At 39.2% G+C, this 26,702-nt stretch overlaps 2 protein-coding genes across 2 annotated transcripts in view; one reads left to right on the top strand and one right to left on the bottom strand.

Annotated features, from left to right (window-relative positions):
• Nucleotides 1–922: 922 nt before the first annotated feature.
• THOC7 (THO complex 7) lies at nt 923–8,994 on the bottom strand. Its single transcript, XM_041460222.1, has 8 exons — nt 8,728–8,994; nt 8,284–8,401; nt 7,324–7,451; nt 6,881–6,967; nt 5,751–5,808; nt 2,697–2,763; nt 2,503–2,572; nt 923–1,300 (listed from the first exon to the last, which is right to left on the bottom strand). Exons 1-8 carry the CDS (start codon nt 8,744–8,746, stop codon nt 1,233–1,235), a joined length of 615 nt encoding a protein of 204 aa, XP_041316156.1. The 5' UTR covers nt 8,747–8,994; the 3' UTR covers nt 923–1,232.
• Nucleotides 8,826–26,702, top strand: part of ATXN7 (ataxin 7) — an 82,935-nt gene continuing 65,058 nt past the window's right edge. The window contains exon 1 of the mRNA XM_041460211.1: nt 8,826–8,959. The gene's annotated coding sequence lies outside the window, so the exon portion shown is untranslated. The remainder of the gene's footprint in view (nt 8,960–26,702) is intronic.

The following is a 26,702-nucleotide window of genomic DNA, read 5'->3' as shown; positions in this document are numbered from 1 at the left end:
TCTGAAAAACTTACAAGATCTCAAATAACTCATAATTTCTTGCCCATAAATCTTTGTTTGGTTTTTTGGTGGTGTTTTTTTTTTTTTTTCTCCAATTTTCTTTGCTGGCAGCAACTCTCTTCAAATTAACATGGGTTCAGAGATATCCCATCATTTGACAGTGTGTCACGGTGACATTCTTTCTCCTCCTTCTTCCATCCCTTCATGAAGCTTGCTAAATCTGTCTTAACAAATCCTGCCCAATGTTCCACTCTCCCTCTGCTGCTCTCCTTTGGACAGGACAGAAAAACAAGTCCTGGCACTGAAAATGTCAGTTTATCACTTCAGTAACTCTCTTTCTGCTTGCATTTTTGCATTAACATGACAAGGGCCATGAGATGGACCACTTAGGCATATAATAATTTTTCAGCTTATTCAGAAATTATGATGTATTTTGGTAATAATCAATTGACAGATAAAATCCAGAAGCAGATTATAAATGGTACTGGGATAGATTCCTGGTTCTTCAAGAACAAAGCTTTTAAATTGAAGTTTAAAATGTGCCATTTGAAAATGTGACTTTTGATGTGGTACAACAAACACAGCAGAGCAAGGCTTGGATCACTGCAGCTCTCTGCATCACTTTGAGAAAAAATTAAAGCTAGTACAGTATCAGTTTTGGTTTTTTATAACCCTTAACGAGCATTAATTCTAGAGAAGTAGTTTATTTTATATGAAACAATCAAATTCTAGTCTAGTCACAGTGAGTTGTAAATGGCAGCCACTTTAAAAAACGAAGAGCCTACTTAGCTCAGATTGAGGTCCCATCTAGAAGAGGGTATGGAAGCTGGGACTCATGAAAAAATGCACTGCCCTCAGTCTGATGTCATGTAAGAAAATAAGCCCGTATTATAAGCCTCAGTCCCTACTAAAAATAGGAAAATCTGTGAAAACACCTTTTATTGGCAAAGTTTTACAAACACCTCAGTTGACAAGTATGGTGTAAAAGCTTCATCCTTTGTGAAACAAAGTATATTTGTCACAAATTACAAAGTTTGTGGATTAACACCAAGTGCCTGCCTGCAAACATCTGCAACTCTTTTCCCCTGAAACATATGCAAAACACATATTTTTGTATAAAAATTCACAGAAGCAGTAGAAAACTATTTCCAGCTTCCTCTTTCTTACTGTTGATTTCAACAGAAAGTGAAGATACTTGGACTTTCTTAAAATTGTCAGTCTTCATATGACATCTACTGCTTGGCCTCTGCTTCCATCTGAGTTTCTTGTGATTCCTCAGCTTCTGAAAGTTTTTCATCATCTAAAATTCAATATTACTGTTAGTCAAACATGCTTAGTCATATATACAGACTATATTGCAGAACTTTGTCCCACTGAAATATTTTATTTTGATTGCCTTAAACATGTAGTTGAGTATCTCATTTTAAAAAATGCTACGTTCAAACAAAAATAATCCTTCAGTTTTTAAGGATGTTATCTCTAACAGCTGTTACTGGAAATATGGGGTAAATTCTAGTGTCAATTGAACCAAATGGTACCAGATTGCTTCTAACCCCTTCTTTCTCTTTGCCTACTAATGGTTTATTTATTTTATATTGAAGCTGTGCTTTTCACTAAACTGCTACTTCCTTCACAAAATCCTGAAGATTAAACTATATATTCATATGAAAATGCACTTTCAAGACTAATACTTAAGCAAGTGTTAGTAACACATAATAACAATAACCTTCTGCTAAAGTGCACCTAGGATTAACAGTTCATTCTGCTTAAGAAGATCTAGATGGCCTTAGAGAATGAAAGTCTGCTCTTAGAGCCATCTCTGCATTTAATCAGGTCATGCTCAGAGCTGTACCAATTGTTCTGTCTTTGAAAGACAGGGCAAATAACAGCAAATACCTAAAACAATATTACCCACATTAGAGCACAAAAAGTTAGTCCTGATTTGAAAATATTAAGTATTTGTATGAGAAAATATGAGTACTGCTAATTCCTGAATTTAGCTCTTGCGTCTGACAGTTTTAGTCCCTGCTCTATCACAGATTCACAGTCTGAGTAGGATGTCATTTACCTTCCTTGTATTTAAATTATTTTTTAGTAAAGCCTCAAATGATACCATGGTAGCAGTGACATGTTCAAAACTACTGAAATAGGAATTATAAAATGAAATTTAGAAATAAGCACAAGAACAACTTTCTGTAAGAAATACTTTGTTTAAAAAAAAACAAACCTCAAATGGTTATTCTCTATCCTCACATTTTAAAGAATTCTGCTGCCTACAAATTAACCTGAAGCTAGTCAGGAAATGGCACAGTGGGTAGCTTGTAGAAGAAAAAAAGCTCAGAGCAGTCTCAGGCTCTAGACTACTACTGGGAAAAAATTCTGCCAATGCAAGAGGTCACCAGCCTCAGTTGCACAGAGCTATCCCCCTGCTGGAAGTTGTGATTCCTTTTCATCTGCTGAAACACAACCCAGTTATACCTATTAGCAAAGAACAGCACTTACTCTCCAGGGTTTGCTGAAGTTCATGGATGGTGCTCAGGAGAACATGGAACTGCTTCCTTCTCAGCTCCAACTGGAATGATAAAATACATGTTGTAGGAAACAGAGAGCACATACAGCCAAACAAGCCATAGCAGACTCTTCATTAATTCTATTCCTAATAAATTATTATATACCCATCTCTATGAAAAACCTACCTTATCTTCAACATTTTCTTTAATGTGAGAAAGATTTTGCAGCTCTTTTCCCAAAGCCTCTAGCTGCCTGAAAAGAGATTGTTAGAGCATTCTTAAAAAATTCTGTAAAATTCTTGCAAAACAGATTTGCTCTAAGTAGAGGAGAAAGAACTATAAAATATACTGTTTATGTAAACAAAACAAGTGAAACGATTTAGAGGTAAGGTCACTTCATGTAATTTTGAACTATTATGTTCTAGACTTGTAATTTCAGGATTTTTACAAAAAATTAGGCCTCCAAGCTGGAATACAGTTGTACAGTTGTACCCTGGGCATTTGTAACAATTCAGTCCTGACACAACATGTTATTTACTTGACCCTACAATACAAGTCAAAGAAGCAGATTCATAGAATCTTAGAATATCCTGAGCCAGAACAGACCCACAAGGAACATCAACTCCAATTCCTGGCCTTGCACAGGATACCCCATGCCCTGTGCCTGAGAGCATTGCCCAAATGCTCCTTGAACTCTGTCAGGATTAGTGCTGTGGCCACTTCCCTGGGGAGTCTGTTCAGTGCCCAGCCACCCTCAGGGGGAAGAACTTTCTGCTCTCACTTGGGCTCACCATGGACCACCACAACCCTTTTTGAGGCCAAGAACAGCAGGTACCATAATATACCTTTCAAATGAGAATGGAGCACCAACTCTTACAGCCAAACCTCCAGTTTGGTCCTTCTACTTCTAATGCCTATCATAATTTATGCACCATGCAATGAGAGCAAACTGCTCCTTTAAAGCTGAAGTGGATTGAGGCTGATCATCCCTGATTAATTAGCAGGCAGAGTCATAGAGGGGTCAGCAAGGAAATCAACCTTTTTTTCCTGAAGCCATTGACGGCTGCTGCAACTGGTCTGGGTAGGGAACCACAAAGAGCCCTCCAGTCCTAAGTACCTCCCTGTGGATGGGAAAAGGTCTATTTTAGTGCTACTGAGGGTGTTGTCTTTTTTTGAGCCAGCATGCTTGGCACCTCAATGGGAATTCCTGAGAGAGTTGTGTGTGACATTACCCCTTTCTTCAGCTTATAGGCTCATACACTGATTCTGGAAGCATTTGGTTTCTAGTTTCTGAAAAACTTCCATTTGGCCAAATCTTGCTGTTTACACTGTGCTCTCAGGTGTAAGCAGACTGTGAGAGGACAGACTTTTTTTCTAGTAACATCCAAGCTACATCTGGAATTTTACTCCTTTTACTTTACATTCCAGATAATCTTTGCTTAGCCTTCTTACCTTCATATCTCCTTTTCTAAGACTGTGTCATTTCTTGGTTCTCTGAACAGCTCTTCTGATACTGCATCTAATTACACTGTGGGCACTGTTGTTCAGTACTTCTGCTCCTATCATTTCCTGAATTGGCTCCTGTGCACTACTTGCGACTAAGCTGTTAACAGCTTCTTTTGTGCTGTATGACTCGCTGTTCCAAGAAACAGACTCTTAAAAGCACAAAGAAAGTATTTTTCTAAACTTTGTCCTATTGTGCCAGATAACCTGCAAAAGCTACTCTTGCAATAAAACCCTTCTCTTTCTTCTCACAAGAAGTTTTCTAGAGTGTTTTTAGTGATTAAGAGTTCCATGAAAAGTGTGACATTGTTAGTGAGGCTTCCTCTATTCTGAATTAAGGGTGGCCTTTGGTTCATTGTATCATTTTCTGTGTACTTTCCTACAGACTGCATTCTTACCAGCTATACTTACCACTCATTCTAGCTTTACTTAAGAAACTTATGCTTGGATGTGTTAAGCAAAATTAGAATAATTCCTCCAAACCTAAACAATGCAGCATCCTCTAAGATAAAAAAGTATCATTTATCACAGAATTATAGAATAATTTGGGTTAGAAAGACCTGAAGATCATCTAGTTCCAGCCCCCTGCCATGGGGAGGGTCTCTTTCACTTAGACCACATTGCTCAGAGCCCCATCCAAACTGGCCTTGAACACTTCCAGGGATGGGACAGTCACAACTTCTCTCATTTAGTTGTTTCTATTCTTAATTGACTTATCTGAAAAACTGCATTTTTGGAAGCTCTTTATTAAAGCCTCACTTGATAAATATCACATGCTGACTAATGAAGTAAGTAGTCAAGCCTCATGAGAATTGCCTGTAATAATCAAAGCTGGGGTATTGAAATCAAGGCACAGAAAAACAACACACAAGAAAGAAATGTGTGAAATATTGTCAGTGGCTTATAGCTATAAAAATGCTATTATTAGGCTAATAGTATAACCAAATCACTTCCATTTGCTATGAAAGACTATGGAATACGGAAAGACAGCCTCCCTTGGCAATTTCACTGAAAGTGGGAATAGGATAAGTGAACAGCTGCACTTATATGGGAACAGTAATCCCACACCACATCTTTGATCAGTTTAAGAACAACAAACTCATAGATGCAATAAATCCTGGAATGTTTGTATGGCTCAATAGAGTTAATCTCCCCACAACTGCCCCAAAAGCACAGACAGTGATGCAAAGCCAGAATGTGACAAGCAGCACTGTGAGTTACACACAAGACAGGTTGGACAACAGTGAGGTCTGCCCTGCATGCCAGGGCAGGTTATGTGTGGCACACCACACAGCCATTTATAACTGGGCATGCAGGAACAACAACCAGAAGGAAAACATAAAAAAGAACCCTAGGAGCTTTCTCCTGTTCTTTTTCATTCCACCTTGCTTGTGTGTTACGGATTTGAGTGGCTACTGAATCTGGCTGGTGCAAGTTAAAGGACTTCCCAGCATCTCCCTTTTCTGAGCAACTCACTGACATCAGATGTGCATTTACATCTCAGTTCACTTATTCACCTCAACAGTGGAAAAATTTCAACTACAGAACAATTAACAATGCTTCTGACCCATATAGACGGGAGATTAAGGAAAGCTCGTAGGGCACAGAAACACAAGTTTTTATGTGTCAGAGAAATTTTATAAATGTGAGGAAAAGTTAAACTGAAATAAGGAAATGTCAAGTCTGGTGACTTCTAGCTTACTGCTCTATTATAATTTAATGTTGTTTTATACTTACTTCAGTGTTTCATGTCTGTCTGGGTGATGCTGTATGACTTTGGCCAATGCATCATATTCTGAAAGACATTTAAATAGTTAATCTAAATACTTCTGAAGATACAGATTCAAGAACACAAACTCATGTATCACAGAAATGGCAAATTCTTTTTCCTTGAAAAACTGTTTCAATATTTTTCAAAACCCCTTAAGACAGCTCTGCATTGCTGCACACTTGGTCTTTATTGTGTCTGATTAATAAACATGTTTAGATACAATCAAATGTATATGTACAGAAAATGGTGCTGATGTTACACATGAACATTAAAGATTTTTAGAAAAAAATTATATAGTATAAAATTTAGTGTAAAATGATGCATGGATTTTTTTTCACTTTTAGGATTTTTTAAAAAACTATTACACATTAAGAATAATATTATGGTTATACAGGCAACTAACACAGCCATTTCCTGATAGTAAGACCATACATATGACAAGTACCTCATTTACCTGGAAAAATTTGTGCTGCAGACTGGACAGAACATACTAAAAAGCAAACACTTCAGACCTATGTTTGTGAAGATGTAAGAACTCCACATTCCTACTGGTTAAGGTTATTTTAATTTCCAATTGAGTTCAAAATTATCCACAGCATTGTTCAAACAGTTGTACTTAAAACCTTGCATGTAATATTTCTAAAATTTTTTGGGCATTTCATTTATCAAGAAAAATACATTTTTTGATCCTTCAACTGCTCATCTTTTAGAGTGTTTTAGGTTTCAATGAATTAGGAGTATACCATTTTAAAAGTAGGGTAAAAATACACCTCTTAAAACAGGTGTTCAGAAAGGACACTGTTTTAGGTTTTCCTGATGTTGCATGTCATTGAGAGCTGGTTCAATCTTGCCTGTGTCATCCATCCAAAACAGTCAGTGGAAACCCACCAGGCTGAATATGGTAATCATGATGCCTTGCACTTTCAAAAAATTAGACCCAAAACTTTCAGTAGTCAGTGGAACCCACCAGGCTGAATATGGTAATCATGATGCCTTGCACTTTCAAAAAATTAGAATCTATTTTCCAATACAATGTATTCTAAAAGATAACTAACCAATGAAGCCCACCACTGTAAATACAGATATGGCACCTTACCCTGACGATTTTTTCGAATCCTTTTTGCTTGCAGGATTTGTTTTTTGCATTCAGAGATCTTCTCATGGGCTGCAGCTATACTATTTTCTTTAGGAAAAAAATAAGAAAGATGTAGAGTTATATTGAATTCAAACAATACATGTCAACAAGCTATTCTGCTAAACTATAAAAGAGCTGTTTGTGGCATGGTGGCTTGTTAGCTCCATCAGCTTAAAAACTATATACACATCAATAGGTTAAAAAAGCTCTTGTTTGTATGTAATCTACGTAATTACAAGATGCTTATAGCATATACGTGAGTGCTATCTAGTAAGGAAAAAAACAAACTCAAAAAACCTCCAAATCACTCATCAGATGTATATATTATGCTCACCAGAACTGGATTGAGCTTGTTCGTAAGAGAAACTGTCAAACAGAAACCAGTAATATTTTCTCATGTTTACCTATATCCTTATAGATTTTTTCGTAATTTTCCATCTCTCTCAGGTTCATGTCATACACCAGAAGAGTCTTTCCCATTGAAAATTCACACTGTGATAAAGTACTCAGCATTCGTTGGTACTGGCTGTATCTGAAAACAGACAAGACGTTTGCTCTCAAGCAGCATAAAAACAGTTCCTAACTTCACAGAGCAAGAAAACAAAACTTCATGTAGCTTAAGGGACAGCTAAATAGCAATTATTCAATAAAGAAAACACTTCAAAGATTCAGTGTATAATTTTTTTGGAAGAGCAGTTAGAAACACTGTACACATTAATTCCAGCATCATGTCCTTATCAGTGTAAAGTGGGTATTAAAGCAGTGAGCAGTTTGACCCAGGGCTAATAAATTTTCCAGCTCGCGTTGGCTCTGTGACCACAAAATTAGTATTTTAATACTGCAGTGCTCCTCTGTATACACACTGGTAATATTGTGATCTCTGGGAATTTATATCCATTACTAACAGAGACCCCACAGAAGGCTGTCACTCGTACCTTACTAATTTAGACTTTAAAAAAAAATAAATAAAAAAATAACGACAGCAACAGAAATACCAGCAGTATTTCCCTTCCCTAACAGAACAAAGGCAGAACTGCCAAGTAAAATATCCGAGCCACGATCTGTTACAAGAGCGGGGCTCCCGGCTGGATCACGCAGCAGGCACAGCAATCCTGAGGGCATTCGAGCGGCGCTGGCAGATTTCACGACTCAGCCCGCAGCCTTCAGTGATTTCTGACCCGTCTGTAGCCCTCCTCTCCCAGCACAGTCCTCGGCGCTTGTCCTGGAAACACCACAGAGCCAAAGAAAAGCAGCTGTGCACATTTTAACGCGGATCTCTTCCAAATGGATCGAGCCCTGCTTTCCACTGAAACGCCAGCTAAGCAGTTCCAAGACTTAATAAACCAAAGCAAAACAACAGATACCCTTCCTCCTGAGATCCGGAATTACACCACTTAATGAAACTCTTCACCAACAAATTGATCCGCCTGTCGTCGCCAGCTCCATCGCCATCGATCAGCAGCCGCTTGCGGATAACTTCATCTGAGGAAAAACTCCGGTTAAACCCTCACGCCATGGCAGCCGCCTCCCGGCGCCGCGCGCGGGTCTCTCCGGGCCCTTCAGGGAACGATTCCCGGAGCCAGAGCGGGCGGATCCGCTGAGCCGCGGGGCCGGGGGCGCATGGAGGGCCGCGGGGCCGGGGCCGCGATGGAGGCCCGTCTGCGGGGTGAGCAGCCCCGGGGGCCGCGGCAGCCGCTCCCCGGAGGGCGGGCGGGGGGCGCGGCGCTGCGGGGAGCCCCGGCGGGGGTCGCGGCGCGGGGAGGGAGGAAGGAGAGGAGGATGGAGAAAGGGAAGGAGGGAGGTCTCACCGTCGGTCACGGCCCCCATGGCGGCGAGTGCCGGAGCCGGCGGGGCGGCGGCAGCAGCGAGTGAGGTCAGCTTCCCACAATGCAGCCGGCGAGAGCGGCGGCCATGGAGGGGGAGGCGGCGGCTGCTGGGGCCTGAGCCGGCGGGCGGCGGACGCGCGGCCCGGGGAGGGCGGGCGGGCGATCCCCGCGCCCCGCGTGGAACCGGCCCCCTGGCGAGGGGCGGCCCCGCCAGGTGAGCGCCCGACGGGGGAGGGAAGCGGCGGTCCCGCAGCCAGGCTCCACCTCCCCGCCCCCGCCACCCGCTCCGGCCCCGCCGCCCCCTGCCCGGCCGCCCCGCCATGCCCCCGGCACATGGTCCCGCGCCATCGAGGCCGCCGGGGTCGGGGGCGCCTCGCCTGCCCTCCCGCCGCGGCTCTGGCTCGGGGTGTCCTCCCCGGGGTGCCGTCACCATCGCCCTCGGTGGTCCCGAGCTCCCCTGCAGGGCTCCCGCACGGCCGCGGCGGTGTTTCCCACCCGCAGCGATGGTGCTGGTGGCACAAGGCAGCGGGCGGACGGTCCCGCCGTGGTGGCGGTGACCCAGCGGGCAGGTGGATGGTCCCGTCACGGTGCCCGGTGTCATTGACACGGCACTGCGAGGGTGGTGGGATCCCCTGTGGTGGCTGTCCAGCCCCTGTGGGTGGATGGAGCGGCAGCGCTGGCTCCTCGGTGCCTTTCCCTGGTGAGGGTGTGCAGGACGTGCCCATGGCGCAGGTGGCAGGGAGCTGGGCTGGCCTCCCCTGGCTGCCCTTGGGCTCATCCCCGCTCCATGCTGGGTGGACAAGCAGCAGGGCCTGGGGCGTGCCATTAATTATTCTGGTGTTTCCTGGTGAGTTTGACTATGATCAGCAGATAGGAACAATAGTTGTTTCTCCCTGTCCTGGCAAACTAAGCTGGTGCTTGAAAAAGTGGCTAGAGGGGTCTGGAGAAAAGAGATGTTAAGGTTTTACCATGTGTTGAGTTTTAGGCTTTTGCTCCGTAGACTTGGATGCTTGGGCAGTGCTGGTGACGTTACTGTAGTGTATATCACTGTAGCTGAGGCGTTGCCAGAGCTTGACACCTTTCTATTCCCTTTTCATTTTGGTTTGGACAGTTAAGTGGCTCACTGTCTTGTTCTGCTTAGCACTATTCATTGACTGTTTTAGGGTGGTGGGGAAAATCAGGGTGAGAAAAGAACGAAGTTAATATGTGCTGTAATCTGTTAGTTCCTGGTTTCAGAGTTGTGAGAGATTAAGAGGCGCTTTTTTGTTCTGGATAGAGGCATTTAACAGCTCTTTACGGATTTGTAGATTGTTTCAAGTCAGTACTTTGTCTTCAATAGGCAACTGATCAGGCCCTTTGGAAGGTGCTATTAGGGAAGCATTACTGGGAGTGGTCATTACAACTCCGCCAGAACTTTTAGGAATAAAGCGTTTCCAACATGGGAAACTTGGATAAGTGGCTTCTGTTCTTGAAGTTCTTATGGACTTTTATGTGATTGGTGAGTGATATAATTTTATATGAAAACCTAACGATCTATCCAGTTACCCAGGTTTAGGCCAAAGAATGGGCCATGCATTCATGAACTATGTAAGCTGTACTGAAGGTGCTCACTTCTATGAACTGATATCTTGCCGTTTAGTTGGTTTGACCAAAAACTTTGTTTTTCTTAAGGCTTTGGTCACTGTGGTACAGCCTAGTATTTAGCCAAAGGGTGAGAAGAAGACCTAGCTGAACTTCTCTATGCAAATTTTGTACAGTTACTGCCTTTCTCTCTTCATCCACTTATTTCCTTTTGGAAGTCTTAAGCATCTTGAAGCATCCCATTTAATCAAGACTTAATATTTTTCTTATACTTCTCTGAGCTCTTTCCATTTTCTGAGCCATTTGGTTTTTATCACAAGGAGAAGTTGGTCAGAACTGAAGACTATTGTAGGTGAAAATCCACAATTATTTATTTAATAATCTCAGAACTTCTGTGTAATTTTCTGTCATTTAATCCAATACAATCTTTTCTCACTTTTTGTTCATCATTCCACTCTTAGTCAGATCGTCTTATTAAGCTCTCCAAAATGACAAATAGATAGTCTTTGAGTAATTAATTTAGAATGCAGCAGTACATATGACTAGTTAATAATATTTAATGACTTTTGTTCCATTCTTCATATGTGTTACTAATTACGAGTTTCTATGAAATTTTTTATTCTGGGTCTTAAGCTGATAAGAACAACTTTGAGAACAAAGCCGTTATTTTTCTTTTTAAGACAGGGCTTTTAGGCACCATCAATGTTCATTAACTTTTCCCCTTTAGAATGCAAGTAGAACTTGGTAAATGCATCATCAAGAACCTCACTAAGGCTAGGTATTGATGAAACAGCCTGTTCTCTCTCCTGCTCTATTTTGACATTAAATATCCATTGGATGTTTTTGCTTGGGAAGCCATTTCCAGCTTGCTGGGTTCCTGTATGTTTTTGAGAATTCACTGTGTCTTAGGAGTTTTTGTTTTGCTTTGCTCCATTTCCAAGTAGAATTCCTCATCTTGTAGGTGTGAAACAACGCTGGTTTCCAGTGTGTGGAGGATGTTGCACTGGGCTGTATACCCAAAGCCATGTCTTCGCCATTAACTCAGTGTGATGTGTGGTGTAGATCTCTGGAACAGGATTGACTTACTCTTATTTATTTGTCCTTCACCACTTTGGGTACTCTGTGCAGATTTTATCAGTTACAGTCTTTTATATAATCCTTCAGCTGAGTAGCACTGAACCTTCCCTAAAACATCAGTAGTGGAGATTCACAACGTAGGAAAAAGTTCTTGCACAGGGGATAGCACCTGACTCTCTGCCAGCTCTTTTGGAATCATTACCTGTGTGTACTTTCAACCAGATGAAATGTCATGCAGTTTTCCCTCTTTCCTTAAATTCTTTTATGTGTGCCATATGGTAAGACCCTGGAGCAGCTTATACATAATAATTTGTTGCACATCTGTCCTTGTCAAAAGTGTTAAATAATCTTCTGTAATGTTTCCAGGTGACTCTGGATGCAAGAAGTATAGCCTAGGTAAGTTTAGTACTGCAAGATGTTACACGTGTGTGGAACTGGCTTTGATTTTTCATAAGTATACTCTTTTTTTTGTTCCTGAAAATATGGCTTTTAAGTGCACTGATGGTTTTTTTATTGAGGAAATCTGTTAATGCTGAAGTTTTCTCTCCTGAGAAACAATCTATGAGAGCAAAAGTTTAAAGTGACTGTATACCTCCTCCCTTTAACTGTGTGTGTGTATGATTTTTTTCCCAACTGCACAAAAAAGTTAAAGGGGAAGAAGCTTTTTATAGTATTCCAGTCTATAATGAGCTATGATTTTTAAGAGCTAAGAAAACAGCTTTAACTATTGACAAGGTGGATTTAAAATATTTTTCTTTAGCCTCACTAATAATTTATGAGGTGGTTTTAGATTCCAGGTTTTCTTCATGTTGACTAACTTCTAAATCAGACTTTTGTGTAGCACTAAATCTTACAGAGATCTAAGTATAGTAGGTCAGAAACTGCAGGGTATTTTTATCCAGTCCAACCTATATTCTTGTCAGAAAGCCATACCAAATTTATTTAGCGAGACCTATTTTCTGTAAGTCTATGTTTAGCATTACTTTTTACCACCATCCTTTATCTTTCTGTTGATTATATACCAGGATTCTGTGCAAGGCTGATACCAAGCTAACCTATCAGACTGTTTTTCTCATTTTAAATTATGTTAAGAGTTTATTATGTTATCATTTTAAATTATGTTAGAGTTTTATTTTCTTTGCAGTCTTCTGTAGCCTCAGCATTTACTGAAAATTATCATCAGTGTTCCAAGAGCTTGTCATCTCGTTCTGTAAAAATTCTAATACACTGGCTGTCTAATTCTGCAGATATTAAAATAGACATTCTTGGCAGATAAACCTGAAATCTTTCAACCCAGTGACTGAGGTATAAAAAGTGAGTGGTTCTTAACCTTGTAAAAAGCTTTCCTGACATGGACCCTTGTGTTTCTGCAGAGCCAGCCCATTTTCCTAGAATTACAGCAGAATGGGAGAAGGGAGGGTGAAAATATTTGTTGTGACTGTAGTGATAATACCAATAATTTTAAAATGCAACATTTTTTTATCTGAACAGTAATCAATTTTGCTGTCTACTGCCTGTGTTACCAAGATTGATTAAATGTACTGTTAATCCCCTACTTCAAAAACCAGGCTTCTATCAGATAATAGTGTAACCACAAGTTGTGGTCTACAGTACTGGTTTTATTTGTTATTTTTTATTTTGTAACTGAAAGAAGCCTGTAAAATTCCAGAAGTTTTGATGGAAGCACCTTGCAAAATATTAGTCCTGGAAATATTTTGTTCATTAGAAAGACATTTTATCACTACTACTTTTCTCCTGAAGGGAGAAAAGCTTATTTTAGTCATAAAAAAAAATAGTGCTGCATGGTGCTTTGAAATATTTTTTTCCTAAGTAAGGGCTCTGTGTCTTAGTTAATCTCAATTACACAAGTGGCATTCTGATATTGTCCTTTTTCAGCTGTCTTCACAGGAATTATATAACAGCTTTCCAGATTTCATATCCAGATCCTACTGAATATTTATGAAGCTTGAGGATCAATTATTGTACATTTTAGGATGATCTGTGACTAATTTATTAAAGCTTGTCAAACTCAGCTTGAAATTTCATGATGCTGAAGGTATTGAGTGTAGGAGCCAGAGCTTTCAGGTGCAGGGATGCAAAGGAAATTGTGCCTTGTGTGTGTGCCAAAAAGGGCTCTGTTTGAGGAGTGGGATTAGCAGGAGTGGCGCCCTGGGTCATGATACCCATTCCCAGGGACTTGGTAGATTCCCACTTAGCAAGAAAGTCAAGGTGTTTTAACAGGTGTCTCAAGCAACTCTGTATCATGAAGCCACTACAGGACAGATTAGCTGGTTAGAATTTTCTTTTAATCTAAAAATCATTAACACTGTGGACTGCCTGAGCAGTGGCTCGGAGATGCCACATGATGTCTGCATTCTGTGATTTAAAGTGACTCAGGTAATTTTGGGGTGGCATTTCATGCTGTTCTGTGATTCTGTTTCATGTGTTTTGTAAGAAAGCAGACATTTAGTATTTTGGAGGTTTTTTGACAGGATTGGTCAGTTGTCTAGCATTCTATTAATTTGTTGGTAGGATGTTTTCACTTTATTTTATTTTACTAAGGAAAGAGAGCATATTTTTGGTTTTTCCTTCCTCAGTCCTTCAGTTCATGGCTGTGGTAGTGATCAGTGTTGTGCCAGCGTTTTCAGAGGAAGAAGTGGATATTTAATGAGGTTTTACCACTGACTTAGAAGAATTTGTCTTCTCTGGCATTGGACCAGATGGTAAATATTTTTATTTAACTGTGGTTTGAAACGTTGCATGAACAATAAGAGAGCTGTGAATATCATATTTACTTGTATCAAGTTTAAATAAATAACTGTTAGTGCTACCAAGGAAGCTTTGCACCACGCTTACAAGGGAAAGCAGGCATTTCCTCCTTTGGAAAGAGCTCTTGCCCGACTTCAGAGCGGTGTTTTCTGAATCACATGGCCAGATGCTTTGACTCAGCTAAGAAAGCTGAATCAGAGCTATTGCACAGCTTCTGAGTCAGCTTTTTGAAATCTAAAAAAATTGGTTGGTTAAGTTTGTTTTCTTTTTTAAGTTTGTTTTCTATTTTTTAAAAGCAGTCCCAAACTGTAAAAGAAGATATAAAAATAATACAAGGCTTTGAGCTTGGCCACATCATGGGGAGATGTTGAAAGAAAGGCTTCTGTCTCAAGAGACGGAGAAAGAGTATCAGGTCTATTGATAAACATCTGCTTCTTGTTTTAAATTTGGCTTATATTTTGCTTTGGATTATTTAATAGTTTATTTTCTTGTAATAGAGAAACTTGTCAGTAGGTAATATTCAAGAACAACTACAATTTGCAGTTCCCATTGAACATGATACACTGGCACACGTTCTCACCCCTGATTTCTGAGGTACAAGCCTGAGCAGAGAAATGGAAATAATTGGAGGCATGAGTACGTGCTTGGATGATGCCTGCTCAGGTTTTCATTTGTAAAATGTTGAATGAAGTACAGGTGGCACTGGCTGGGCACTGGAACAGGCTCCCCAGGGAATGGTCATGGCTCTAAACCTGCCAGGGCTCAAGGAGTGTTTGGACAATGCTGTCAGGCACAGGGGGGATTGTTGGGGTGTCCTGAGCAGGGCCAGGAGTTGGGGTTCAATGGTCCTTATGGGTTTCTTCCAGCTCATAATATTCGGTGGTTCTGTGATTCCATGATCCTGTGAAAACACTGAACTTTGTTAGCCTCCCAGTAAGGACTGGAAACAGTGTAAAACCCCAAAGTGAAGTTGTGGCCTTAGGAAGATGGCATATTCTCTTCACTTTCTTTTTCTGGTGTGCCAAATGCAGCTTCTAAACTTGCTTCAAATGCTGTCTAAACAGATGGTTTAAACAAATATTTCAAGAGAAATGTGATGAGAGTATAACTGGGCATTTCCAGCAGAGACTGTCAGACCCAGAAGGGGCAGATCCAGGTTGTGGCTCAAGCTGATCAAAAAGGGAAGGCTGGTCTGGCTGAGGCCAGCTGGGTCATGTTTCCCTGAAGGTGGGGGAGCCAAATTCTTTAGTATTTATTGGTGTTTTGTTAAAATTATACCAGCCAGAAAGGCTTGAAGGAGATGATGAATCTGCACATTTTCTATGCAGTAGCTGAAGTAGGAATGTGCTTAAATCCTGCCTCTTGCCAGGGCTAAGCACCTTTCTCCAGGGAGCATTTTGGATTCATGCTCTCTTGAAATTAGGATCATAAGCCCTTTCTTTCAAAAAGGGAGCAAAGGTCAATCTTTGCTTTCAAAACCCAGGAGGAGGTGGTGGTTCTGGTTCCCTTTTCATCATTAGCAGAGCTGTTATCTGCTGGACTGCTCACCACATGTGTGGGAGACTTCAACCCAGCTATCCTCCTTCCTGAGGGGATTAATTCTTTCCATCAGAGTGAATTTTGTAATCACCAGACTGTTGACTAGTACGAGGTGGTGTTGCTGTCAGAATGATAGACTGAACACAGCAGTGAAACCCAACACAAAAGATATTCAGTGACTGAGGACGAAGGTGTTTAAGGGAGTAATTCATAAAAGCAAACCAGTAATTTCAGAAGTGCAAGAAAAGAACAATCAAGATAATTTTTGCATTGCAAGTCAGATCCTATTCAAAGATGTACGAGTGCCTCCCTGGTGATTTATGTACTTTATTTCCATCAGGGATAGAATTTGAGCTTGAAAAGCATAAGGAACAGGAAAAAAAAAAAAAGAAATTGTGGAATAAAATAATCTGCTTCATAAAATATTTTGGTGAGTTATAAAAGGTAAATAGACAAGCTAATGTCAAACATCAGGAAACAGAGGAATTGGACACAAAGTACATTATCTATAAAGTATGTGTGTATCCATATGAGTGTATACAAACATATACATTTTCAGTTGAGATATGGAAGTCACTATATGTATACCTAAAACATTAAGCCCAAAATGTTATTTATTTTAGTAATAGTTATGAAAGTAGGTAACAATGTATGTATTCTTGCAGTGTTTTATTTCATGCAGGTTACAAGGTAACTTTTTCTTATAATGTTTTATAAACAAGCGTTCAGATTCGCTTGTTGCGTGTTTTGGTTTTTCCTTCTGCAAAACAATGCAGAATGCTTGAAAATCACTGCTTTTCACTTTTATTTTAATAAAAAAATAAATTTTGATTATACATAGAGAGAATTGAACTAATTAAACAGACAAGGCAGATAAATTGGATTTTATAACTTATATTAATAAAGATCGGCTTGTAGGAGATCAGAGTAAAACAAAGCCATGCTATTAATAAGTATGCACCTGTGATTTTGTGGCTCATGGTAAATATTTTCACTTCAGTTTCATTCCAGTGTCACTTTGGCAGTTATGAGTTGGTGGTTTGGGGTTTTTTCATTTTTGAGAACTGCTTGTGGTTTTTGCTCTCTGTGTGTGTATATATATCAAGTTGGGATGATGTTCAACAATAACATATCCTGAAATAAAACTGGGCACAGATATATTAAAATGAAACATATGAGATTTTTTTTTTAAATGTCATTAGTTTGAAATTTAATTTTAGATGTACCCAAATTGCACTTGAGCTGCAGCCACTTTGTCTGGATTGGAACAGGAGGATATTTATTGTCAGATTTTCTGGTGGAGCTTTTCTATCCTGTTGTTATGTGAAAGGCTTGCACAAGGAGCGACTGACTGTAACTGTAGTTCATGTCATCAAACAAATGGAAGGAAATAGCTCAAGAGCTGTTGTTTTCAAATGTTTCAAGAAGTCTCTTCTGGAATTGCAAGCCCTTGAAGGGATTTTTAACCTTAATCATCTTCTCAAATGTTAGTGTTGACTTATGATGATAATACAGGTAACAAATTTCCCAGTGGCTGGATTGTTCTTATCAAATCTTAATTTGTAATTGCCTCCCAGTCTTTCTAGGACTAGCCTACTAAATTTGGCACAGAGTTTCAACTCTAAGACAGCCATTTTGCAACCTACATTTTCTTCTCTTTCTGCTAGTAGCAGTTAGTGAAATTGCTGCTGTGCATCTTTGAGATGGATGCTATGAGAATGTCTTTGAGATGGATACTATGAGAATGTGTTGCTTCTTTGCAAAGGCCTCTAAAAGTTAAGTTGTCTTTGAATAAGCAGTTGTTCTCTGCTGGCTTCTGTGCAGGTGGTGTCCTTTAAGCAGCTGCAATAACTGTCATGGCTTGGGGAAAAATAGGTAACAGGCAGCCCTAGCACAGGGCACCTTCTGGGAGGTGTGGGTAGGACACAGCACTGTGGGTTGTGGTTAAGAAATGTACAGCAATTCACAACAAAATGTAATTTTTTTTTTTTACAAAGAAATAGAAAAATATCACCTTAACTATGTGTCAGTGTGGTTAAAGGAATGGTTTGTGCTAATCCAGTTGTCAGCAGGGCCCAGACTTGGCTGTGCTCCATTATCCTTTGGTTGAGGAAGGAGTAATTGGAAATTCCATGATCTCTGGAGTCAAAGATCTTCCCAGGCAAGTGTCTCATTGAGAGCAATGTTGATATGAGATACAGTTGTCTGTTGTCATCAGAGAATTTAAAGCTTAAGAGTGATATTTGCCTTAGAAAAAGAAATACTTCAAAAAGAGAAAACATAACTGTTGAGACTTTGCACACATAAATATAGTACTGGAGGATATATAAAAGAAAAACCTCGCTTTCATGTGGTCATATTTTGCGAAGATTTACTCTGAAGCTTTCAGATCAATTTATGACTTTTTAATTTTCTTGCCATTTGATGAGTATTCTGTGCTCCTGGTTTTTCACAGCTTTTCTTTGAGCACCATCTCTGATACCAATGGGGAACTGCATAGTTTTGTTGCCGGGCGATGGGGCTAACCTCTTCTTTATATTTGTGCTCACACCATAATAGTGACATTTTATTAACTCATGAACAGGTCTTGAATGTTTAAAGTGATAGGAATATCATCTATGCTTTTATTTGTTTTGTTTATATGTAAATCCCTGCATAGAGTAGAGGCGCATGCTGTGTTCCAGCTGAGCTTCCTAAACTTCTTAGACAAAAAACCCAAAGTAAATCTATATAATATTAAGGATCCTGAGTTTGTGAAAATAAGTCTGCTTGATATGTTTTAGTTTTGAAATAAAGTATTCATTAACTGCACACATGGAGGACGTCAGGTCGGTATTGAATGAAATTAGGAAAGAGGAGGTGTGGAGATGCCAGTGCAGTTGCTTGAAGATTTAAAAAAACCACAATGCGTGAACAATGTGTGCCTGCCACAAGAATGCAATTCCTTACAGTAAAAAAGAGGGGACTCAGAGGGTGAGAACACAGATCTGTTGAAGGGCATTGCAAAGCAGGGGGCTTGTGGCAGGTGGAGAAATAAATAGGTCACATTCAAGCAATGAAGATTGATCATGGACAAACACAATTCTCTAGTGGAAGTATTGAAAGGCTGGAATAATCACCCGTGGGACAATGGCTTATCCATTGCCCCAGGTCTGTAAGAACAGGTTTGATTACTTGTATTGTTCCCACCAGGTAGCTTAGTTATCATGCCTTGGGGCTGAGGGATGGACTGGCTGACCTTTGGAGGTTCCTTCTATCTCCTTTGGTAACAGATCTCCTACTGAAGACATTTTAACAGGATCATGCTGAAAGTTATTCTCCAGCTCTGCAACCTGTTCATCAGTTCTATTTCAAGTGGCATTTGTTTTATCTGTAAGAAAAGCTGTGGTAGTTGTCAAGGAAAGGTTGTTTTTTTAACAGGTTTGGTTTTTTTGCCAGTGTTTCTTTCATGTCGTCTTCCAGGACAATTCTACAGTGAGTCCCTGTCATCCTTCTGTTTAAATATTCTTCTCTGCTGCAGTGTTGCATCTAGGCCAGTTGCAGAATTGTTATTCTGCTTGGAAAAATGATGGGGATTCGTGGAGTGCCTCGTGGGGGAAAACATGTCCTGAGTGTGGATCAAAATGAGCAGTTTTTCCAGCTGGCTGCATTCAAACTGTTGCTTTCAGTAACTACAGCTTGACATTTAGTTCATATGTAGGTAGCTGTGTTCAACAGTGAGATTTGTAACTCCATTTAATTTCATTTTATCTGTGAACATGTATCCCCTTGGGAAAAATTAATTTCTTCGTGGGACTAGCAGTAAAGGGAGGGATACTGTGGAACCTGGAGGTTGTGCATCTAATGGAATGATAAATGTGAGAAGAAATCCTCTGGTTTTCTAATGCTCTGTTACCAGTCTGCCTATCCTTGAGCAGCAGAGTGAGGAAACTGGAGAACTGATTTCTTCACAAGGCATTATTAGTCATAGCTAATAAATTATTTTAATAGCTAAAGAATATGCTAACACTCACATAGCTTTGGCTTTGCAGCAGTGTATAGTTTGCAGAGAAGGGAACTGCTACTGGGAATATTTTAAAATGCAAATTATTATATTCTCCAGGTAAATGATAACAAAAAAAATCCTTCCTTTTATTCTGTTAAAGAGTATCTAGTGATTGTTTGACTAATGCTTGGGAATTAGGCACCTTATTAATAGTTACATAAGTAGTAGTTAGAAAAAGATATGATTTTATACAGTCAGCAGCTGTGAATTAATACAGTTTATAAATATGTGTTAAGCTTACAGTGTGTCAGAAGTGCTGTTTGCTTGGGTGGGCTTTTGTAGACATTTAAGCCACTGGTGTATTTGGGTCAGTATGAATATATTTCTTAAATTGAAAATATTAGGGTTTTAAAATTAAGTTTCATGCCACTAAAAAGACATTTCTTGTCTTATTAATATCACTGATGTCATGAATGTTAAAGCCTTGTCAGCATTTTAACACAGGTTAAATGCTGAAATGTCACTGTAGCATCTTCAGCTGATGATGAGATTCTGTAGTCAGTTTCCTAGCATGGCCCAGCACATTTCTTAGCAAACAAACTGAAACACAGGATTTACTTGAAAAGCAGTATAGTGCTATTTTATATATATATTTTCGCACATATGTGACTTAAATATGTATAACAAAATAGCAGTTTTCAGAGAAAAACAGGGAGACATGGGCCAAATGCTTATTATTCAGAAGGCATGTTAAGAAGAGAAACCTAAGTATTTTAATATTTTCAGTTGGATGTAACTTTCTAGAGTGTGAGTTCTTGGTTTGTTTTTTTCTTTTGGCTGGGGCTGGCATCTCTGTTGTTGCTGTAACATTTCTGTCCTGCTTGGTGCACTCTGGCTCTAGGTGGCAGTCACTGGTAGGCAAAGGGAAGAGTCGTTCTGGAGGGATGCTGGGCTTGGTGCCTGCACTGATTGGCTTCTCCAGATGAAATTTTTATGGTGTTGGACAGCAATAAAAGTGCCACTTCTGCTTCTTTCCCTTCTGAACTGCGACAGAGATACCATGAAGAAAGGAAAGAAAAAAGGAAAAAAAGGATAGAAAATATTGAAGTGAAATATTCACAAAAGAGAGCTTTAGTAATGCTGACAATATGGAAGAGATTTCTTTTATATCAGCATGACTGTGTCCTAGATTAACATAAATAAGTTTGTTTATAATGGAAGAAATACCAGTTTTTCACTAAATTCAGTTTCAAAGAGTAAAATAGATTGACCAAAGTGCAGTCAGGGATAATAGGAGTGGAGAAATGTGTGATTGTAATTTTATTTAATTGAGTGAGGACTTCCCCACAGTCTTATGGGCAAATGTTGAAGGAGAAATAATTGTCTGTTTTGCTTAAGACCTTGTGTCTTCCACCCTACCCCCTGCACCCCATCCTCCCTTTGCAGTGTCCATCCTTCCTCAGTTTCCAAGCTTTTCCCCATCATCATACAGGTATTTCCCTTCCTTCATATTTGGAAGATGTCTGTCTCTTGATTCTCCACTGTGTCTCTTCTCTGTAAAGCAGGATGGGCTTTAAGGTTTTTCTTTCTCACTCTTGGTACTGTGCTGTTTGCCTCCCTAACTCCTCACTGCTAAACAGTTTGATAGAAAGTTGCTGTTGAAAAAGGCAGAAGCACTCAAGCAAATGAGCAACAGTTTCTCACCCCTTGCTGTGTAGGGCTGATTGCACTTCATGAGATGAATGCTGCTTGATAAGAAAGCTGCTTTTATCATAAAATCGCAGCTCAAACCCAGGATTAGTCTATACATTTTATTGATCTCTGGTTTCAAATACCATGCCAAATTATAGTCTTGTTTATCTGTGTGCAAATCCCAAGAATCTCTTTGGAAAGATTTGAAGTAATTCTGGATGTACAGAGATATACTTAAGATCATGTTTTGGCTTTCAGTTTTAAAGATAAAGAAATTACTTGCTATTATTTTGCATATTGTATTAACTACAATATGTGCTTTGCAGATATTCTGCAGGATATTCTTGCCCTAAAGAAGAATAACCAAAATATCTTGATTTTTGCTTAATACAAACCTATCAACAACCTTTTAATTTATTAAATACTAGTTTTAACTGTGGAAAACTACAGATTTTTGAAAAGAAAAGTGCTTTAGCTGCAGAATAATAAAAAACCCAAACCATCAAAAAAACACCCAAAGATTTAATTAGTTCTATATTTTTATATGTTTATAATGAAAAAGACTATTAACATTTCCAGACCTGAGTTTTACAGCTCAGTCAAGCGCATTTCCAGAGCCAGTTTGAGAAATGTGGACCATCATTTGTGAGGGAAAGCTTTCTGAGAGTTAGGATTATTAGTAATAATTGAGTACAGATTTCTGTGTGAAGTTCATGTGCGAGAAATACAAGATAGAGATAATTCTGGTATTATGTCAAGATTATATATTAGGGTGACAGGTATCACAGTCCCTAATAGATTGCAGAGGACAGAGATAATGAAGAGTGATGCTTTGTGTTCCCAAGCCTGCCTTAGGCCTGGTATGTAACTGCAGGCAAATCACTCCTTCCTCAATTCCTTTCTCTGTAAAAATGATGATAATGATGTGGATTATTTTGTGTTTTGTTTCGACATCTTAAGGGAATACATGGAAATGAAGTGGTAGGAACATGAGAGGAAATACGAGGTAGTAAAATATGCATCTGTATTGCAGACAGCTTTGTTCTGGCAATTGATTATAAAATTATTGATTCTACTGTTCTTTCCTATTGAGGGTGTCACTATGTACTTGTTCGCAGGATTGTAGGAAAAAATCTTGCTGTTTCTTACACTTGCCTGTCTTTCAGCTTCTCATTCAGAATTTGTCATAAGGTTATTCTGCTTTTATTCTTGCCCATTACTACCCCCATGAGGGCCAGTTAAAAGCTGTAGTTGGTGGAGGATAAGGACAGCAAAGGTCTGTCTGTCTTTATTTTCTCTATCTCCTCCCTTTCTATCTCTCTGTCTCTCTTTGGCCGTTGAAAATGTAGGTCATATTGCATCACCATAAAATGGAACAGTCAGAAAGGTGTCTGAAAAATGCTGACATCCTTAGCCTGGGGTGCATGCCAGTGTCCTTTGTTTACATTGGGAATAGTGTTGTACCTGTGTAGGAACCAGCATCTCTGTTAAGGTTAGTGGTATGGTACCTGAATTATGAGTCAGATTTTGGGATGACTTTCATCTGCCTGCAGTAATTTAAAATTAGACAGATAAAATGCAGCTACTCAAAATAATGATATACACAAGGACCTAATTTGAAATCCTTAATCTGCAATAACTGTGACGGTGTCATTTGAATAATGTTACCTTTAACAGAGAAGCTCAGTAATAAATTTTGCAAATCTTATTATTCATGTACTCTCAATTGCCTTGAGTAGCTGTGCCTTTCTGTCTTGAAAAGTATGTTTATCATATATGTTTGTATATTCTTCGTAGGTTTTTTTACTTCTTTATTGTTTTACTTCATGTACCCTTTTAAATGATCCAATCAGGGATTTTTTTAATTTTAAAAATGGAAAATCCTGATGTCCAGTGTCTTACTGCTAGCTACCAGGCTTTCATTGTTTGTGTTTCTGATGTAATACAAGTTGTAATTGGTATGAAATATTCCTGTGGCTTAAAATGCAGAACATATCTTTTTCTTCTCTAGAGACATATATAAATACCATTTTTAAGGAAATGTATAAATATAATTTCAACTAACAAATCCATATTTATCTTAGTTTGCTGCAATAAGATAATGTGTTTTAGGGATTGAACTTTGAAATAAATAATAGCATAAATAATACTGCAAGATGTGGGTGTCTTGAAATATAAGACAAAACGCTTTCTTATAGAAAATCTTGCATTATTTCTGAAATGAGGGTTTTTTTTTGCCTTTCTGTTCAAAGCTTTGTGTGGTTTTACTTAAATTGTTGAAATGAAATATGCAAAAGGTTCTTATGACTTTGTTAATCTTGCTGCTGAAGAAGACTTCTAAGTTAAAAGAGAAATTGTTGGAAGATGAAATCAGCGATGACATGATTTGTTGAGGAAGATAATGAATGCTGGTCTTTGCCTGTTGTCATTAGACAAAGGAAAATTACAGTAGTCAAAGTTAAGACCCATCAAGTGCACTTTGCTGTGCATAATCATTTTGCAATTTTTGTTAATTATCCAAAAGATGTTATTGCTTCTCCATTGATTAAGGTATTAGTTATTTAGTAACTAAAAGATTAGTTATTAAAGTTTGATCCTTGTCATTATTAATTAAGATATCTGTGTTTGAAATAGTTTCATAATAACTTGTATCATTATTATATTTTACACCAAATATTCTGTTGCATTTGCACAAATGATAGTGAATATTTAGGTAATTCTGAGAAGCACTTGCTATTGGTATACATAGGAAATACATGAAATCTTAAGAAGCTGTAATTTTGTAATTGGTGTTTACAGAAGTTTGGTATTTAATCTCTGAATGGAGCTGGTAGTTATTTCTCAGTCTGTGAGGATGTGAAGAATTGTGTCTCCTGCAGAGACTAGCAGGGCCAATTATGCAACTGGTGGTTCTGATACCATCTTTGACCCCCTGAGATTCTGCAGTTGGTGTGTTCAGGTCAGTCTCCAGCACAGCAGGACTACCCTGGGAGCTGCTGGGCTTTGCCCTTGAATTCCAGCTGGCCATGAGAGCAGCCTGGCCTGCTGCTGCCCTGCTCCTGCTCCCTGCTCACCCTCCTCTTAGTGCCTCTCCAAGGGACACACTGAGACCTCCTGAGGTTATCCCCAGGCTTCTACTGCTGGGTGTGATTATATCCTGCATGTCCACATCTTTGTTTATCTAAATATAGCCTTTGTGTTTTATCTTAAATTTGAATATTTAGTAGGTGACATAGGGGAAAGAGTGTTCCAAAATTTTGGCACATTCTTTGGTGCATATTTCTGGCACCTGAAAAGAAACAGAGTTAAAGGACCTTGGATAGCTGAGGCATTAGTTTTGATGCTTTCAGAAGTTAGGGATGCTCTATCACATACATTTCCATTTTCTGTATTTTAATGAGTTGATTTGCAATTACAATTTTCATGTAAATGTGTTTCCCCTTAAATGGATAATATGCATTTGTAATTGTAACTCTGCCTAGATTATATGTAATCTGTGTAGATACAGTTTTGACCGGGGTATATAGCTTTTGTTCTGCCAGGCTGTGGTTCCCTGCCTTGCGTATCAGTAACTCCTCAAAATATCAAACAGTAATTTTGTCCAAGTTTCTTTGATAGCCAGGCAACCAGAGTGAGATAATGCTTCACTGGTTTGGAAATGCAGGCCTTTTCCCATTTTGCTGGATGGCTGCTTTGGCTTTTTTTGTCATTTTTTCCACCTTTCAAGTAGCTCTCCCTTTTCCAGGGTACCAAGGAGAGAGCTCCACCTGGCTTGTTCTCAATCATCCCATGACTTCCTTGTGTTACTCTCTGCTGACAGTTGTGGTTGTAATTGACCTGCTGTAAATTCTCAGCAAGAATCATTCCTGTTCTCTGCCACCCATTATCCAGAGAAAGAGTTCTCTTTAAAGGGTCATTAAGCTGTCAGTTTATTCTTTTGAGACTTACTCTTTTAACTTCTTTCAAACTCAACTGCAGGTGTAATCCCTACAGCAAAATTCACAGGTGGTGACATAGTATGCTCTGATCTTTGATACACAGGAATAAAATTTTTGCTGTTCCTTCCTTCACCCTTGTCTTGTCCATTTCTTTGCTACCCTCTTTCTAGATTTGTAAGTCTTTGGAGATGTCTTCTGCTTTGTTTTTGTTTTCATTTTTGCATGATGCAACAGAACTTTTATTATTAAGTAACATTTACATAAGGATAAAAGAAAGAATGTTTTGCATGCAAAGCTCTCATATCCCCTAAAGAAAATGGGGTAGAAATGGAGGAGTGAATTGCTTCCACAGCAGGTAGGTCATATGCTCAAAGGGCTTGGGACTTTGAGGCTAAACATTGAATGATCTGCTGGGAAGGGGATGATCCATATCAATTCAGTGTCTCCTGTCCTAAACTACTAAAGGACAAAAAGGATTTTTGGTAAACACTGCATTGCATTTTCCTAGTTAGCAGCAGCAGGAGTTGAAGAGAAACTTTTATACTGTGGTATTCAGTGAGATTTGTATGTGTAACAAGCATTTTCTGAGACTTTACTAGTGTAGAAATTTACTAAGGAGTACTTCTATTAAGCATAAAGCAAAACAGTGCCTGCAGAGGGGAGAAAAAAATAATATTGGACTTGCTCTCAAGTCTTGTCCATTGAAAACAAGAGAAATTTAGATTTTATGCAGTAACTAGAATATAACTAAGTGAGGATGTTCTTCTTAGGATCAGCTATGTCACTGAGGAGAGTCAGTCTTAGAAATATATCTCTAGAGGATCTCAGTCACGGTAATATTAGCTGCTTTGTTGCAGTTTAAAGGAAAAGGTGAAAAAAGGTTTTATCCTCAGTGCATAAAAAGACTTTAAAGATATAAACTTGGTTGGCAGACATCTTCCCAGAGGAGCAGCCAGAAGGCAGGAAAAGCTGCATTTGGCACCTTCCACTGGAGCAGAGCCCTACAGACTGGGGACAGCTCGGGTGCCCTCTTGGACTGCATTCCTCTTGTCTGGACTTTAGTCCTTGGAGAGGAAAAAATAGTTATTTCTGAAGTGTCATCCAGTCCCAGTGCTAGGTTGGCTAATTAATATGTATCTTCATGGCTTTTTAATGATGAAAAAAAATCAGTTTAATTTCAAAGCACTTGTAAAAATCAATTAATTGATCTTAAATATAGCCTGTGCACAAAAATAGTTTAACTTTTTTCTAAGTTCTAACAGGGCTTTGGTTTAGCTTTAACCAGTTTGGCATTGATTTATGCTAAACCAAAGCAAACTGGGATTAAGTTTAGTTTATATAAACAAGTTTATAAGCATTGAATGAAAGGACCTTAA

The sequence above is a fragment of the Pyrgilauda ruficollis genome, unplaced genomic scaffold (genome assembly GCF_017590135.1).
Source record: "Pyrgilauda ruficollis isolate IOZ18807 unplaced genomic scaffold, ASM1759013v1 scaffold10, whole genome shotgun sequence".
Lineage (NCBI taxonomy): Eukaryota > Metazoa > Chordata > Aves > Passeriformes > Passeridae > Pyrgilauda > Pyrgilauda ruficollis.
Note: the sequence above shows the minus strand (reverse complement) of the source record. Positions and strands in the feature narration are given on the sequence as shown.

Coding starts and splice junctions, on each gene's coding strand:
- THOC7 (XM_041460222.1), bottom strand. Junction 7,452..8,283: donor TCCGGATCTCAGGAGGAAGG/GTATCTGTTGTT, acceptor GTCTGTTTTCAG/ATACAGCCAGTACCAACGAA. Junction 2,573..2,696: donor AAGAAAATGTTGAAGATAAG/GTAGGTTTTTCA, acceptor TTATCATTCCAG/TTGGAGCTGAGAAGGAAGCA.